Here is an 18,881-nt window from a genome sequence, read left to right as displayed (position 1 = left end):
TATTGCACCCTCCACTTTCTCTCTCTTTCCCCTTTACCGACCATCCTTTTTTTCATTTTCCTAAGCAAAGCTCTAGAGCCTCTCCGAAGGCAGGCACGATGTCATCATCATCATCTTGGTGAATGCTGATCAGGACAAATTACCCTGGACAATCAACTGATAAAAAATATTGGATTCTATTTTGGCCACAAACTTTGCTTCTTCTGCAAGTCTAACCTTTTCTTTTTCAGACACATGGAATTTGGGTCTGAGCCACCCTTCTAGCAGCATAAGCCCCATCCCACTGTGCCAAATAGGGGTGCACGAGCTTGGGCTGTTCAAGCTCGGCTCAGCCAGAAATACCTGAACTCAGATCGAGTCCGGAGATGAGCTTGAACAACATTATCCAAGCTCGGCTCTGAGCTTGAGCTGAACCAAGCTTCGAATTCCAAAAATATATTAGTTTACATTTTTCAAGGGGTGGGCCAAATTTCAAAAAATATATTAATTTACATTTTTCAAGGGGAGGGATTTGAACCCGCCACCTCTAAAAAAGCAAATACAAAGCATTGCAATTAGGCTAGGCTGCACTTTTATTTTTTATAGACAACATATATTATATAAATATATCTTACAGCTGGATTGTCCAAAACAATACACCTTGTCAATGGCGGGATTTATACAGCTGGATGATTGTTAAACTTAAAACAAATTTAGTCAGTCATGGGGTTCGATCCTCTCACCTTTTGATAAAAAGGATACTGTCATGCCTATTAATGTAAAAATATTTTTTATATTATATGACAAACAAAGAATATACATACTACCTCACCAAGCTTAATTTAGAAGCTTGATCAAGCTCAGCCCGCTTATCTAGGTCAAACCTGGTCTTATGTTCAAGCTCGAGCTGAGCTAGCATGGGCTCGGCTCGAGCTTGACTCGTTTAACCTCGGCTCAAACTCATTTGCATAGATAAACTCGTTCGGTACACATAAACGAGCCGAGCTTGATCAGTAAATCAAGCTTGGTTGAGCTCGATTAGCTTGATTAAGTTCAGTTTGAGTAGTTATATAATGCACAAAATATATTATATGTATATTTTATGTTTTCAAATTTGACATTGCAAGCAGCTTTGCTTAGACGAGTAAGGTGTCAAGATTCCATGGAGGAGGTGGGTAGTTCTAAAATCATTGTTTTCATTATAGTTCAATTTTTTTTAAATAAAAACAGCATGACTTTAGTTTAAACATTGGCTTAAACTCGGCTCACGTGCATCCCTACCAAACCCCATGGGACTGTTGCAAAGATTCTAACTTGATAGAAAAGTAAACGGTGCAACGTCTGACTCAGTCTCCACTTACGTTTCTCCACGGCAATATTGCCTATATGGGAAGGACTCAATCAAGTACAAGCCAATCCAGGAAAGACGTCCTCATCTACTTTCCTAATCCTACCTGATTGGCTTAGTCAACTTCTTTAATTTATTTTTTTATTTCATTGAGAGGCCTAGTTAGCTAACTTGTTAATTGTTTTATTATTGTGTAGGATCCTAATTAGTTAGGATTCAAAATTTAACATATAATTTAATTGAGATTCAAATGAGAAGACTAAGGGGAGTTTTCTTATTCAATGTGGAAACTTCATAAGAAAATTATAAGAGGATTTTCCTCCCTCCTCCCACATACCTCTAGTCTCTCTTTATTTTTTTCTATTTCCTATTCTTTTCTTCTCTTTTTCCTCTCCCTATTCCCTCTCTCGTGCCTTCTCTAAGGAGTTGGTGTTGGGTGTAGCTGCAGCTCCATTAAAGGGTGCAGTTGTGGTTAAAGAAGCCGGTTGGTGCATAGAATTTTGAAAAAGTTTTTTTGTATATTCAACGATTTTGATGTAGGTACACCGTAACTTTGCACGTGTATATAGTGCTAAGATATATGAGTATGTCGTGAGATGATCTCTGAATGCGTATCAGTATATATTTCAGCCTAAATTCATGTAAGAATTGATATTTTGCCATATACAAAGGTTTTAAAACCTGAAATCTTATTGCGAAAATCGATTTTGATTTTTATAGAGAAAACATGTTCTCTTTTAGAAGAATGTATGATTTTGAATGTTAGATTCATGTGTGTACTGCATTTCTGTATTTATAGCATGATTTCATGGTTGTATGCATGAATATGATGTGTGTTGATGGATTTAAAAATCGTTGGATAAATTTCTTTGATGTTCTTGGTTGATTCTTGTATTTTTTTATGTATTTTAATCTGACCAGTCACAATAATAATTTTTATTCTCCCAAACCATGAACCCATAAATCTTAAATTTTTATAGGATGTTTAAGACATATGGAAGTAATCTCAGTCCAAGTCCTAGACTCAGATGAATCATTGTTTAGGAGATATGTCGTTTGTAAGTCGACACAAGAATCTTGTCCTGATAGAGAGTCTCTGGAGACAGTATATTTTTATAAAAATCATATCTCTCAAAATACTCAAGATTTGTGGATGAGATTTTAAGGTGTCTTAGTCTGAATATGGAAGAACAAAAAGTTAAAAACTTGAAAGTTGATTCCTCATGATTTGGAAATGAAAATTTATAAAAGTTGATTAATAATCTATAAATTTTTTGAACATGTTCTGTCAAATAACAAAAACAACAGTTATGAGATTTTTAGTTCTCAGCTGGAATCGAATTAAAATTTTGGTTTTTGTTATCTTGAAACGAATATATTAAGTCACCCACAATAAAAATTTCAGCATCTAATTCATTATGAATGATTTATGACTAGTTTTTTTATTGAAAAGACAAAATTGGACAAGACTGTTCTGTGAACAGAAAATAGAAATTTTAGTTTTTGTTCTGTAATGAGTTGAGGTCTAAGTTTTTTATTGTATACATGTAACATATGTAGGAATCTTATGTTAAAATCTCATAGTCTAAATCATTCTAAATAATTTATGACAAAATTTACAATGATAGGTAAATTTTGTGTTATTAGTTTCAAATTAAGGAATTGTATTTGAATGCATAACATAGTTCTAAAAGTGAACTAAATAGACATGTGTCATGTTGATGCATAGTATGTATAACACCCTAATTCTTAAACTGAAAAAATTTAGACTTTTTTTTTTATAAAACACTTATTGCTTTTAGGATGTAGTGAAAGACTCAGACTAAATTGAAAACCGAATTAAGGATTGGGTAGGTTACAATCTCCAACGACATGCGAGACTAAAATCAATTTAATCAAACCATGCATTTAATTAAAGACATATCAAATCCTAAACTAGTCTCATAATCGGTCAGGGTTCATATTTAAATCAAAAGTTTAAATCAAATAGAATCTTAATGCTAATCTGGAATCCACTATGAAACCTTGAGAAAATTTGTGAACGATCTGACGCAACCCTTAGCCTCTCGTCATCATTGGTTACCTGCATGTAATATGTGTTAGTCTATTGAATGTCAGTAGGGTAATTCCAACTCATGAACATAAAGAGAAATCAATCACATAAGTCTTGCATTTTTTCATAAGAAATCAAAGCACTCATAACACTGATTATTGTGTATCTTAAAAACGTAGAGATCAAGATTACAATATCTAGAATCATAGTAGACATACCGGCATTCACAAACCTCTCTTGCTCACTAGTAAGAAATTTGTAATCAAAATCGCAGAAATCAATGCATGCAAACTCAACAAATATGCATGAAATTCATATTATGACCAAATCAAAACATAATGTTGTGAACCACTCGAACACATTGTTACATTGTTCTTCTATCTTTACCCGAGAGTACACTCACAAGACTTTACTTCAACTCATCTATCACAAGGGACACATGTATATTTATGTTTACATCTTATTTTCTCAAGGATACGAAGAGTCTAAACTACTCATTAGAGTGACCTGCGATCGTGAGAACCTCGCAGTGGTTTGTGCAGAATCTTGATTCTTACTTTGCAATGGGAAGGACCACCTACTTAGGCTTCTTTGGTAGCTCAATTCTCTACGACTGGGAATTAGGAGATACTTTTGCTCTCCGAAAAACACAATATGGTTAGTCGGTCGTGTGTACCTCTACCCTCTCCAAGGTAGGACTGGATTCAAATAGGTTACTGTGTGTTTGGCTCATTACTAAATTTGGTTCACTAAGCATTAAGCTCCTATGCCTTAGGTTTCACTTGGGTAACCCATTTTGATGCCTCACTAGGCATGAGTCTAGTATCTTCGAATATACTCCAGGGTACCATTAGCTCACTAAGATAGCCCATTCAAATATCTCATAGGTCACACCCCCGCATGCGCTCCAAGGTGACCCTGAGCTCTGCCTCTTTAAGACTCATATGTGTGTAGTGAGAATGTTTACCGTTTTCAATTACTAGATGCACCCTAGCACCTAACTAGGCTCAGTTGTGAGCGTGTGTATGCATGCATTTCATGGCTCACTACACTAGATTTCTCTAACTCACACCTCATAAAGCATATAATCTAAATTCACATAATATGAACCACACACTTATGCAACCAACTCATTTATGCATTGCACCCACACGGTTCATCTATGTGCCTAAACTCCATAGGTTGTCATGTGGACCAAACATGCAATCATGCATAACCAAAACAAAATACTTATATGCCACATGAACATAAATTTTACATCATAATCTAGCCAATAAGAATATGCAAGCTAAACTTTACTTAAGTCTAAGAAAAACATATAACTTAGAACATGGTTCACTAGTCAAAACACACATAACATTCAAGTTGTATATGAAAGCATTTTCCTGTTGTCCACGACTCTACCACTTCCTCTACAAAGCTCACACAATTCCAACAAAAATTCAGAACATAGCATGGGATGCCATCTTTCATCTCCAATGAAATTTCAAAAAAATTCCATTCCAGCTACCCGTAGTAAATTTCGGACTGCAATAGGCTTTTCTATCCTAACCATACAGGTTAGAACCCAGTTTTTAAAACAATTATTGAACAAATCATAATCCTGGAAACAAAATATGTCAAACATATTTTTTTATGATACTCGACTCAACATCTTTCCAACAAATTAAATTTCGTTGAAAAACTACTTAACTTTGATTTTCTATTTTTTTTTTGCATTGAACCCTATCCGAGCATGGTGAAGGTTTCAAATTTCTGTAAAATCCAAAAACTCACCCGATTTGGTCTAGCTTCTAGGCCTCATAGTAAGGCATAAAATTTTTGTTTTATGTTTTCTAATCTGCTATAAAGTCAAGTAGACCATATCCAAAAATCGGACCCATTCGAGCTAAACTTGTTTTTCTGAATTTTCTCTATCAACTCTGCCCAAAACAGGTCCTGCATATAAGACAACAAACATGTTGTCTATTGCAGCATTTATTTGGGCCACTTCCAGATGCCAAATGGATTCTGATTTTTTATTGATATCTCTCCTATGTATCTGAAAGGTCTTCATAAAATTTTATGGTTGTCAGGCACCGTTTCTAATTTCTATGATTTTTCTACCGACTTTGATCATATAGAAAAAATCACTGCAATATAAGACATCAAATCAACACATTGCAAAATTAATACATTTCATGCTCAATATCATAAAACACATAAAAATTCTTTTAAAACCTATACTCAAACATCTAATATTCATGCTTTCGGTATGAACAACATGCTTATGAGGTATGACAACGAAAATCAACCCTGAACATGATTCTATATGCTCATTTATATTGAGATCATGGCAAAACACACCTCTAACACAAAATACAAATACTCACTTAACCTAATCAAGTCAAAAACCATAAAGACACCTTAACATGCTTCAAATAATCATATGAATCATAAGGTATGCTGAAACATAATTCAAATAGTGTAAGTTTAATGGAAAAGAATAGGTTTTAACACAACTCACACGTTTTTTGGCAAACCTTAAAAAAATCATAACTAAGCACCATAAAGCCTAGTTTTATTTTTATAAAAATTCATATCCTAATCCTTGAAAAATCTCTGGAAAGGGTATCGATCTGATCAAATCTACCATAAAAAATACATAATCTATGCGTTGAATCCCAACTATGTCTATAAGAAAACCCTACCTCATACGTGCATGTATAGGTGTCACACCTTCATCGCCCGTTACTAGAACTTTAAACTGTGCAACTTTAATAGTTGCACACCTCCTCTATCCTAGACAATAGAGAGGAAGAAAAACCAAACTCATGGGAAGAGGGAGAAAACAAGAGAGAAAGAAAGAAAGCTACGAGTGATAAGGGAGATAGGAGGAGAGTTAGGGAGATAGGGGGAGAGATAAGGGGGGACGTCCAGAGGGGTTTCCTTATTTTCATGGAGAGGTGGTTTCTTAAACCACCTCCTTATCCCTTTAGTGGGCGTCACTAGAGAGGGGCGCCCAACCAAATCCCCAAAAATGGGGGAGAGGCGGTTTCTCAAACCACCTCTCATCTCTATCCATGTGGGACTCAGTAGGGGTCAACACACCTATTTTCTCTCTCTTTTATTTTTTTAGCCTCTACTAACCTAGTAAATCAATTAACTAACCTAATTACCATGTTAGGTCTACTGGGGGAGGGGCGTCTCACCCTCTTTTGGAATCTTCTATTTAAAATACTTAATTTATTTATTTGAATTCCATTTACCTGCTCAGTAAATGAGAGAGTTACCAAACTCTAGTAACTTTTTTATTTTACTAATTTTTTTATTTATCTTTATTTAGATAATTATTCCTAATTTCAAATGTTGTGAGACCCACCTAAAAATTCTCTATGCATTATGGACTTGTTGTTTGGCATAGAGAGAGTGTAAAAGACCATTATACCTCTGACCACTTTCACACTCCCTGTGGGCTCTTACATTGACACATAACACCCCACTGGACTGGGCGTGACCCACTGGGCCCCATATGTCACAAGCGGCATCCTATAGGGACTCTGGATTGGGTCCAAAATATGGTTCAGTTATTTTTCTAAATCCATTTTTGGATCCAACCCAAGTTTAAACATAACCATGATGAATGCCAATGCATTTTCTATTTCAACCTAAATCCAAAATTGCTAATTTGGATCTCCTACCAGATCAACAACCCATTTCAAATCTAACTAGGGTCCAAATTCAATTTGACCTATTGAATTTTACTTGAATTTAACCTAAATTTTGCCTAAATTTAAAATTCAAATTAAAAAAAAATCACATATATTACAGTATGTGGGCCTATTGAGGTTGTGTGCTTATGCCATCCTTGGTGCACATTTTTTGAATGCTAAGCTATACAATTTTTTTATGATTTTTTAATGTGCAACATAATGTTATGATGTTATAATATGCAACATGATGTTATAATGTGATGATACTGTATTGAAAGGCATAAAAACATTCATGCATATGTAAATGCTCAAAATGAGATTGTGGTTTAGAAGAACCAATGTGGTGTTATAAGTATACAAATATGTTGTGTGACATGTGATGATAATATGCTATAAGGCATGAAAAACATACATGTATGCATACAAGATTACTCATAAATGAGCAAGTGGTTGAAAGAAACCAATGGGATGATAAAAGTGCACCAAGTTATATAAAGAATATATATGCACACATAACATAATGACCTTAGAGCGGATGTGGGGGTATAAATGCTCGACTGGTTTAAAGACACCAGGGCATACTAATTAAATTATCAATATAAATAAGCTAATAAATTATGTAACTACCATGAATGGGTAGTATGATGCTTATGCTATGAAATACAATGTGAAAAGCTATCTTGGAGGGATACTTGATCTATTAAGTTATGAAGTATTAATGATATATGACACATGTGATAAAATAATAAAGGGGACACAATTACCCATTTAGTTTGTGACTTACCTTAGAGAAGGTAGGTAGTATACACTCCAATGGACCATGTTAAATTCTTTTCGAACGAAAAATGCTCATTTGATCTATAGTCTTGAAGTTAGGGAAGTAGACTACCAATGTGACCTAAGGGTATATCTATGTCTTATGCAGAATTTTATGTTTCATCATGTTTTATAATGTCACTGTTAAGATTTTTCTCGATCGTGAACCGCCCCATAGTGGGACCGATTCGATGAGGCACTCAGGTCATTAAAATACATAACATAATAAATTCCCATGTGAGCTCTCTGTCTTGACGACTGACCCTATGAGTACCTATAAAGAGATATACAAGAGAAAAACAAGGCCTTACACTTAACCATACTTATTTTTTTTTGTGAAAACATGCTCTAATAATGCAAATGTTAAATCGTGTTTATGTTCGGAATATGATTGCATAAATTTAATTGGTATAATTGTTCAAATGAATGCATCATGATTGTTATGTTATTAAAGAATGCATGTGATTATATTGCATTATACATGTTTTAAAAGATTTTGTGTATTCTTATATGCCTAGTTTTGTACATGCATGCAATGTTATTGTGTTCCTACTGAGACTTGATGAGTCAGACCCCTATATCATAAACATTTAGGTAATAAGTAAAAGAGCTAGAGCAGTGACAGGATGCTACAGGTGATGCCAAAAACCAGCTATTTAGATTTGAGATTAGTTTTGAATAAAAAAAACTTGTTAATTTGTTTTGACAATTGTTTACAATCAATTCATTTATTTATGAACGGTTTAAATTAGTTCATAAGATTGTATTCTCTTTTATATCTTGGATTCAAATTCCTGAGTTGAAACTGATTCATGATTTGGACTTGGATTTAAATCTTATACAAGAATTGAATCCAGTTTCATGTCGAGTTGAAATACCTGTAACCCATTCAAAATTTTAACCGGAACCAAAATGAATGTTTTCATTGTATTTCTTTCTTTCTTGATAAAGGGTTCTTCTTGGTTGTCTCCTTTATGAATTTAGTTCTAGTGGACTAATATACGCTCGCGCTCAAACATGCCTCCTAGTGCTTAGTCTGGTTGGAGCATTGCCATCAATAAGGCCTTGCATAAAAAAAATCAAGTAATTTTGAGTTACCATTTTAAGGTGTAACAAATATTTAGTTAAAGGAGCTTCACACATTTTGGGTGACATCTGCAAACATGATTTGCAAAAGTCATAATATAGTTGTGAACGTACGTTGAGAGTGTTTAGTTAAAAGAATTTCCCACATTTTTTGTCACATTCACAAAATAAGAAAAAATGTACTAAAAAAGTTGAGAATCAAAGATTTTGAACATGAGGAAATTTTCGCAAATTATGTAGTATTTCAACGCACCATTTTGCAAGGACAGTATGATCATTTTTCATTATAACTTTGTATAGCTGGATCTAGTCCCTCACTTGATACCATCCCCATGAGCCCCATTTACCGTCTCAAGCTAACTGACTTCCAACTTTCATCCAAGGGTTCTCTTGTTAACAGACTTACCTATCCATGTAGCTTCATGCATGACCATTCCTTAGGCCCACGCATAAGACGCTCTTTATAGTAACCTTTATGGCCCATTAGCTGGGTATTAAATCCAAATGATCTATGGGCCGTGGGCAGGCATGGTTAGACCGGGTTGAATCTCCATGTAATCCAAACTGCTGTACACAAGTTTGGATTGGTTATTTGTTGATCTGCCCCATCTCATGCGGTCCTAAATTCCTGCATGCCCCCTACTTTATTCCTATACCATACCATTCCTAGGTTGTATATTAGTCGGATACACCCCCCTTTACAAATATGGATCCCTAGATCCTTCAATCCAGTTACAATTAATTTCATCTCAATACAGCGCGGATCCCATGATCCGTTCCCCACACCTAAATCCAGTCAAGTCTTTATCTTCAGGGTCCGAAATCTGGCAGAAATCCACATCTTTCAGCCAGATCAACTTTTATATGGTTTGACCTCAATTCATAATCTCGCAACTGTATCATCCACAATACATCTGAACTTTTCTGGAGAATCAAGTAGAGCATCAAAAGCCAATGCTCATTTTTTAATGGATGAGCCTTTAGTTAGTCCTTTGTTCCTGAATTTATTTTTCATATGATTAGTCACAAACTTTTTTCATAGCTTTCCTATTTTGACTTTCTCCATGAGCACAATTTTTCAAAGAAAATACCATTCGGTGAGATCCGCTGCAGCATTACATGCAAGCAACAACAAAAACACAAGCTCTGAGTTTTTAACAGTCTCTTTTTATAATCAGTCACAAAGAATAAACCAATTTCAATGTTCTACAACAGGTATGGATATCTCCTGGCAACGAATGATTCCAGATGCTCCTCCATAGCAAAGCCATTTCCCACTTCCTTCGTTTGGGTTCCATCTCACTCTGTTCATTGAAACAATCTTTGATGGGAACACTTCTGCAGTAGTTGATCCCCTTGAACCGTGGACCACAATTTGCAAGTTCTGTCCATAGTCGTCGGCTTCCAAAATATCCTCCTCACCTGCTTCCTTCTTTTTACTGCTACAACGTTTTGGCACTCTTGACTTTCCATTCTTTTGAGCAATTGGAAAGTCGTCAGCTCCTGAATCCATGTCCGGATCTTCATCGAAGTTTTGAGCTGCAATCAAGAAATTGCATTTGTTACTAGTCAAAGACATGCACACTAAGAGCAGAGTTCAGAAATAACATGTAACATGACCCAACAGAAACATGTTTTTATCAGTTTCTACAAAGAACAACCAACACACATGGAATGCATTATTTTGTAACCCGAACCAACAAATATATGCAGGCTTTCACCTGAAGATATGGGAAACGCCGTTATTGCATGAGTCAGATCTGACAAAGATACGCGAACAGATCTAGGAGTGTTGCCCAATTCGTCCAGGGATTTCTTCATTGGAGAGGTAGTGCCCCTCAATGGGATAGAAAAAGTAATAGCATCAGTTTCTTTGGTCAATGACCCACAAAGGTAATGTGGAGTATGATGCCTTCTTTTATCTTTCTCCACTGCTTTGTTTGTCAGCTGGTAAATGAAAAGACGATCAGCGCAAGTAAGCTGTGCTCTCAGCTGCTATGTTAAAAGATGATGTTTGTGCGCATGGAAAAGTCAGTTATAAAAACAAATCATGCTCATTCATTAAGCACTTGCAATTTTCACTCTCCAACATGGACAATTTGCTGTATTCAGAATAAATGTTTATGGGCCAAATACGAGAATGAAATATTTTAAATAGCTCTTCAGAAAAAAATGGAAGAAAACCTGATTTAACACTTAAGTTGGGTACTCATCAAAACATTCTTGCAGAATATAACAAATATGCAGTATTTTTTTTTCCATGAGGAACAGGGAAACCACCCTCTGGATCAGAGACCTAGTCGTACTGGCTATGCCTGCCGTACTTACGGTTGCTTTCCGGAAGGTGTAAACCCGTGGCGCACCCCTTTCCCCCAGGGAGTTGCCTTGAGCAAGGGACATAATGCCCTTGCCCCTTATATGCAAGGGGTTGACACCCATGGGAATGGAACCCTGACCGCCCGTCTAGCAGTCAAGGCCCCTCCCACTATGCCAAACCCCTTGGTGCTGAATATGCAACATTTACGTTACCTGAAAATGAAGGACTGAACCATCATTGGGTACTCATCAAAACATTCTTGCAGAATATAACAAATATGCAGTATTTTTTTTCCCATGAGGAACAGGGAAACCACCCTCTGGATCAGAGACCTAGTCGTACTGGCTATGCCCGCCTCAAGGTGCACGTACAAAGCCCCGAGGCATGCGCCTCATACTTCTTGAGGTGCATGCCTCGAGGCGAGGCGAGCCTCACGCTGAGGCGTACACGCCTTAAGTTTTTGTGGTCAAATGAGGGTCAAAGCCCTCATTTGACCACAAAATAGGGTTTCGACTAGGTTAAAAAGCAATTTTAACCTAGTTTCTCCTTCGCGCATGCTCTCCCTCTCCTCTCCCACTCGCTCTCCCTCTCTTCACGCTCCTCCTTCGCCACTGTCACCCACCACTTCCACCGCTGCGCCCGCTCGCTCTCCCTCTCCCGGAGGTCAGGTATGCTATTTTTCATCGTTGATCAGCTGGAAGGTAGTCATCTTTTCTGCTTGCTGAGTTTAAACTTTATAAAGACACTTTATTTTCTGAAATTTCTGTAACTGCTAAGCTGGAGGATACCCTTGGATGAGATTCAACTCTGAGAACCTGGGTTAAAGATAGTGAGACTGCGGGAAGCTATCACATGAAGCCTGGGTTAATGTTAATTTTTTATTGAATGAATGCTCATATTTTATTTCTTAGATACTTACATAGATCAAGTTGTTGCATTCATGTTACTTTTACATTTTAATCTCATATTTTTTCAGTATTTATTTGAGATTTTTTATTTCTTATTAGTTGTTGCTTCATCAATAAAGCATTTTTTATTTATTTATAATTTTAGATATTTTTTATAGTTTTTTTAAGTTAATTTTTTTTTTGAGGCTTACGCTTTACGCCTCGAGGCTTATGCCTCACTTCAGATTTTGGTGGAGCGCCTCACTACACCTCAAAGCTTTTGACAACACTGATCCATACAAATGAGAGTGTGTACCACCATAAGGAATCATGGTACAAAACCACCATCTATTTTGATGCCCATGGGAATGGAACCCTGACCGCCCGTCTAGCAGTCAAGGCCCCTCCCACTATGCCAAACCCCTTGGTGCTGAATATGCAACATTTACGTTACCTGAAAATGAAGGACTGAACCATCCGCACTACAATAAGCAACCATACCTGAAAAATATTCAAAGATCCGAAGTGTAACTCCCCCACAATATGTAAATTGAAAAGGTTACAAAATAAAAGTCTGAAAAGTGCATAGAAAATCCAGTTCAAGACAGAGAATGGTCAAGATTAATAAAAATGATGCAAAATCATGGTGTTTCAGATGAAAACCCTTGTCCCGAATATTCACAATAATACAACATTAAAAACTGACCAGACAATGACACTCCATGAACATGGTCAAATATGTTCCACACAGTCAACACAGTGCCTACGATTCCATCCACATTATTTTCTAAAATCTTGGAAATGAATGTAAACTACTTTTACAAGTTGTCAATAGAAAGAATTTACTTATATTTTGACTTTAAATATTCACTAGATAGGTTATAAATGCAAAATATGAATTTGGAGTTTTCTGCAACTTGCATGTATTAAATTTTATGTTAAAGGATTTAATGTTCTACATGTTAACATTTCTCCAGTAGACCGAACCTGAACCTGGGCTCAAGAGATTGTCTGACCATAACTGGTGAAAATGTAAAGATTCTCATGAAGAGAGAAGCCATAGAATCTGGGATCAAAATTAAATCTTACCTCAACAGCTCCATCTATCTATTGGAAAAGTTTCCAATTTTGACAAGTGTACACTATGCTAACACACTTTGGACGATCCATATCTTTAGATCGGGTGGGATCCCTCACAGAATATGCACAATGATACAATAAGAGTGTGCTCTATACCAGAGCTCATAGCACCTCGTAAGCCTCCCACAGGGGATGCCTGCAATGCCAAAATCAAGAGAAACCTCATCTCTCAGTCATGCAAGCCTCCTAATGCCTACTATGCCAAAAGCAGTAGAAACCTCCCTCTCTCTCTCTCTCTGCCCCATGTTGCAGGCTAGGAGAGATTTAATTTTTAACCTTAAGTGTTCATATTTAAGAATGTCTCAGCTAATTATCAAACTGTCCAAACACCCATCCGAAAGAAAGTTGCAAAGGACAAATAATGTAACACCTGCGATTTTGATGTAGTATAAATTTTAAATTGAAGCAAAATTCAAGTTAAATTCATGTTAAAATCAGGTTAAATTCAGGCGAAATTCAAGAATCTAAGTTGAACTAGGACTCTAATTAGATCCGTTATGAGCCATAGATCTCGTAGGAGATCCGATTAAGCAATTTTGGATTTTGGTTGGTTTAAAAAATGCAATTTCTTGGTTTTCTTGAAATCCTTAAATTTCTTGATTTTGAATTATTATGAAATTAAGTCTCAATTTATGAAGAACATTGCAAGAATAATTGTAAAATTTAAAATGTGGACTAAACAAGAAAGTAAATGATTTGTATATGTTTAGATTATGGATATTGGATTTGCAACTAAATCTTAGCATTCGGTTCCAATATGGATTTGAACCTTAAATTAGGTAGTGGATTTAACTAATAGTATTTGGATCCAACTTAATTAAGTTAGATATGATGCATGACATTTAAATCTAATTAGGGATGTATTTGATTAAATATAACTTAGAATTTTTGATCCAATCTCATTGGATCGGACCCATAGGGTTGGACACTCTGAACAATGTCATTATTATTTCAACAAAAATTTTGGCAGATTGGTGGCTCACCTATTAAATTAAAGTTGACCTTGACGTTCATCATTTCGAGGGCATCAAAATCGACTATCTACATGCCCAAATTGGTGTTGATTTGGGCATTTTATCATCGACCGAAGTTTATGCCTAATTATAGGTCGAAAATCAACGTTTTTCAACGTCGACTAAAATTTTTTGTCAATCCGTATGCGTGTGATTAAATCTAACACCACTACAGCAATCTATGTTTCGAGGGCTATCGAATCGACTATTTAAACATCTAATTATGATGAGTCTTTGGTTTTGTAGGCCTCCCGAAAGGTTACCATGTCACTAGAGCCCAAGGGTAAGAAGTCCCCACTTTTCTTTTCTAGTTTAAGCAAATTCGAAATCTAAAGAATTAAGACTCATAATTTATTTATTCATTTTATTAATAAATAAAATTAATAGATATTAACCTCTTATATTAGAGATGGGACTCTTGTCTAAGCCCATCTATAAATAGAGGCCCTTATGAGAAGGATTAACAAAGTTATTTCTCTCCCTCTCCTATTCTCATTAGAGTTCTCTAATCTCTCTTTTTTTCTTCTTCATCTTTCTTCTTCTTTCTTGGACCTTTTCCAACAACCATTTGAGCTCTTCTAAGGTGCTAAGAAGGAGAACGAATGTTGATCTACGGTTCGAAACTCGATTAAGGTAGGTACATCAATCGCATAGACACTGATTTATCCAACCGCATGAAATATGTGTGCGAGGATTTTCAGACCTTGAAACACTTCTCTAAGGTTGATTTTCAATCTAGAGAACACATTTTTATGGATCTATGTTATTAAAGAATAGAAAAAGAAAAGCGTTTTTTAAAACAGGACCATTTACGGGTTTGTAAAGAAAAAAACCCCGATTTGGGGATAATTTCTTTAATGTTTTGTTAGATCTTATTGTTCTAGCATAATTAATATATTAATCTTAGTTTATATTGATGAAATATAAGTTTTATATGAATTGAAAATTCGTTATATGCTTCAATCCATCTTCTTGTATCCAAAAGATCGTTTTAATAAAGATTTTGGCAAAAACATTTTTAGGGCTTTGTTGTTTTGATAAAAAAAGATGATCTGAGCATGTATGATGGATTATTTCATATTTAGCATGATTAAACATGTTAATGTATAAAGAATCCATATTTTCATGAATGGTTAGGGTTTATTATGGATCTTGCATAGATGTAATCTTTTTCGAGTTATTTGTTAATGGTTTTACGATTCTTGAATGTTGCATGTTATTGTTTTAGCAAGATAATCATGGATCTGAGTAAATAAATATTGTATGAAGATGTAAACATGGTTAGAGCATAAAAAATCGTGATATGCATGGATTTTTACCTTAAATATTATTCTTTCTTGATGGATCTTTGCATGAGTTTAAATCTTGGTTTTCTGCCCTTGTTTTTTACCCTGACCTGTTTCAGAAAAAAATCGGTAACTCTTTGAAAACGAAGTCAATAAATTAAATAAAAATACTGGAGTGTTCTACACATCCAGGTATTGAATTTAGACTCTTAAATCGCTTCGTTTGGAGCAGTATTGAGGCCGAAACGTCCTTTGCAACAGAGCACTGGTTTTCTGCCCTGTCTGCAGGACTGTTCCAACCCACGATTTTGTTAGTTTTAAATACCTAATAAATATTGATCAAAATAAATTAAGAAAAATCTGGGTGAAAGAAAATAGGTACAAGAAGATCCTGTCAAAAGGGTTTTATAAAACGATTTTTCTTTAGGCCTGGAGAAATTCCCCAAACTAGGATAAGTTTCTGCAGACGACAGGATCTGGTTTATATTTTTCCTGAACAGGGTTTAGTCCAAGAATTTTCGTGATTTTTGTACAATGAATTTTTAGGTTCTGTTCCTTGAACTGTTTTCATAAGACATAAGGGCTTTATCAGTAAAATTGGAAAAGTGTAATTCAGTTTCTGAAATTTCTGGTGGGTTTTCCAAAAACAGGTTAACAAAGACCCGAATTTACATATGACATGTATGAATGCTTAGATGTATTTTACATTATGCAGCATGATTATGAATGTTTATCTTAAAATTTGAACTGATATGCATGCAAACTGAATGCATTCTATGTATTCTATGTTATCCTTGATTTATAACCATTCATATGACATGAATGTTCATAAACATTGAATATCATAAGGGATGATCAGTGTAAAGTGAATTGTTACACATGTTATTGTTTATTTAAGTATGATCATGACTTGCATTGGGGTTATAGTCTTTATTTATGCATGTGAGCATATGACATAGTGATAACGATGTGTGATATGAGCATGTGTGTGTGGCTTGGTGTGAGCCAAGGTTCAGTGAAACCTAATGGGTGTTTGTGGTGCACCAGAGATAGAAAAGATATTCATACGCATAGTCATATAATTGTCTCGTGGAGGCCAGACTTACAGTGTTAACTGTGAGATCTGGATAGGTAAAAAACAGACTTCCTTATGGAATCTTCAGTAGGGAGATTGGGTTGGTGAGCCTCAGTGTGTGTGCGGTGTGCACATGTAATTTAATTTATGAGCCTAATAATTAAATAACACTCATGACCCATTCAGAACAGGTCCTTTGGACTGAGGCCCACTTTGGAGAGAGTGGGGGTGCACACAACCGGATGATCGTTGTTTTTGTTTTGGAGAGCGGCGACGTCTCCTGGTCCCCTGTCTCTGGTCGTAGGGGGGGCAGACTACCATGTGTCCTAGGTGGTAGGTCTAAAATCTCTGCAAAGTAGGAATCGATTCCGCGCCGGACCACTGGGAGTTCTCTCGGTTACGGACCACTCCATTGGGACCTCGAGGTGAGGTTGCAGGTTCTTTCAGTGCAATGAGGTTAATAAAATACAAAAATACATGTCATAATATACCTCTCATTGGATTGAATAAATCGAAGTTAGGAATCCGAGAGTGTACCTTCAGGCATGAGAAAAAGTGACATAAGAAATATGAATAGGAACATTGTAATATTCAGCTTATGCATAAATTGGATATGAATTTCAACTTCAAACTTCCTTTCCTCCTCCGAATTCACGCCCCTCCTGGGGCCCATCTAGGACAGTACCTCGAAGTGCCTACCTGGCTCACGCCACCCCAAGTTCGACCTAGGAGCAGAGGTCGATTTCCACGCACATTCCGAAGTTCGATTCAAAAAGCGAGAGAAGCCATCCGTAGCCGCCCATTTCTGAAGTTTCAAAACAGCAAAAGAACACAAGGTGAGCTCCCATTCGAGTTGATTCTATCAGAATAATGCTCTTGTTTCGATTTACATACTAAATCCATGGATTTTTCGTTTTAAAGAAAGGGTTCCTCTGAATGATGGATCAAACTATTCCCATAAAATGACATTTTATTTTTCCTTTTAAAGAAAGAGTCAGTCCACACGTTATTTTATGTTTTTATTTTTCTCCAAAAATGCCAAAAAAATCATATTATGTGCATATAGTTGTCCCTGATAATCTGCAAAAAAATCAAAATCGTTTGAGTTCATATGCTTCGTTCAAAATTCAAAATGCCAAGTCGGGTTTTTAGACTAGGAAAACGTTTAGAACATTGGGTCTCAACTTGTAAAATCGAGATCTCCCTCATGGTAGATCCAATTCTCGATCCAAAAAATGCCCATAACTCGAAATTGAGTCTAGTATTTAATCTGATTTTATCAGATTTTTCTAATTTTTTGCTGCCTGACAAAAATCCGAGAGTTCGGGACACGTGTCAGAGCCTAATTTGAGTCTCTGAGACTCTGGATCGACTTAAGTCGACTGGTTCTCCCTAAATATAGCTCCAAATCCGAATCTGTAAAAAGTGAACTTTATGTTCTAAATGTCCCATGTTTGATTCTGAAATTTTGCAATTTTTAGGACAGTCTGCATCCCCTTTTCGTATTTTTTATTTCGGTCTCCTGTTTTGGTATTTATATCTGCTCTACTGGTTTATGCGTGTAATGTCATATTTTTATTTCTCAGCAGTTGGTCAAATGTCGAATCCATACAAATGAAAGTTGTTTATATGCGTGTCAGTAGTTCTCCATTTAATTTTCGTAAATTTTGGTGGTCAATTATCATTTTTTATCCATTTTCACATCAGATCATACTGATTTTAGTCCTGTCAGAACCAAATCTCTGCTACCGAACTCACCGTAGGTCAAATCCCGAAGTTGTAAAAGCCAAATATGTTCATTTTCATGTCCTTTAGCAGCCTGCAAAATATCAGACATTTCTATGGTGGATTTCTACATTATTGGGTTAAATGCTATGTTTGGTTCGTAACCGTAGACGAAATTTGCTTATTTTAGGATTTTCTTTGAAATTTTGCATCTAGGCCATGTCATTTCATGAATTTTATTAATCTATGTTGTTTCTAAGGGTAGAGGGATGTTCTCTACCAAATTTGGCATGATTTGAGAACCGTTTGATGATCGGTTTAGCCGTATCATCAAATCGGGGTTCCCGCGGGACCCTGATCCGGGCGAAAAACAAGCGAAATTCGTTATTTTGGCCAAATTTTAAATGTCAATTCTGATTTTTACAGTCCCATCGTATTTAGCAGCATATCATCATGTCTTATCA

The 18,881-nt window shown here is 35.9% G+C and overlaps 1 protein-coding gene across 3 annotated transcripts in view; it reads right to left on the bottom strand.

The window, feature by feature from the left end:
* Positions 1-10,048: 10,048 nt before the first annotated feature.
* The window catches only part of LOC149827987 (Transducin/WD40 repeat-like superfamily protein), a 103,866-nt gene continuing 95,033 nt past the window's right edge, over positions 10,049-18,881 (bottom strand). For 2 of the 3 annotated variants that reach the window (XM_090019783.1, XM_090019782.1), the window contains 3 exons: positions 12,633-12,679; positions 10,696-10,921; positions 10,049-10,513 (listed from right to left, as the gene is read on the bottom strand). In XM_090019783.1, coding sequence (XP_089875909.1) covers positions 10,173-10,513; positions 10,696-10,921; positions 12,633-12,679 — 614 coding nt within the window. In that variant the 3' untranslated portion in view covers positions 10,049-10,172. The remainder of the gene's footprint in view (positions 10,514-10,695; positions 10,922-12,632; positions 12,680-18,881) is intronic. The other variant, XR_016435004.1, reaches the window with a different exon arrangement.

The sequence above is a fragment of the Nuphar pumila genome, chromosome 10 (genome assembly GCF_984573655.1).
Source record: "Nuphar pumila chromosome 10, dmNupPumi1.hap1.1, whole genome shotgun sequence".
NCBI lineage: Eukaryota > Viridiplantae > Streptophyta > Magnoliopsida > Nymphaeales > Nymphaeaceae > Nuphar > Nuphar pumila.
The sequence above is the reverse complement of the archived record's forward strand: the minus strand, read 5'-3'. Positions and strand labels throughout refer to the sequence as shown.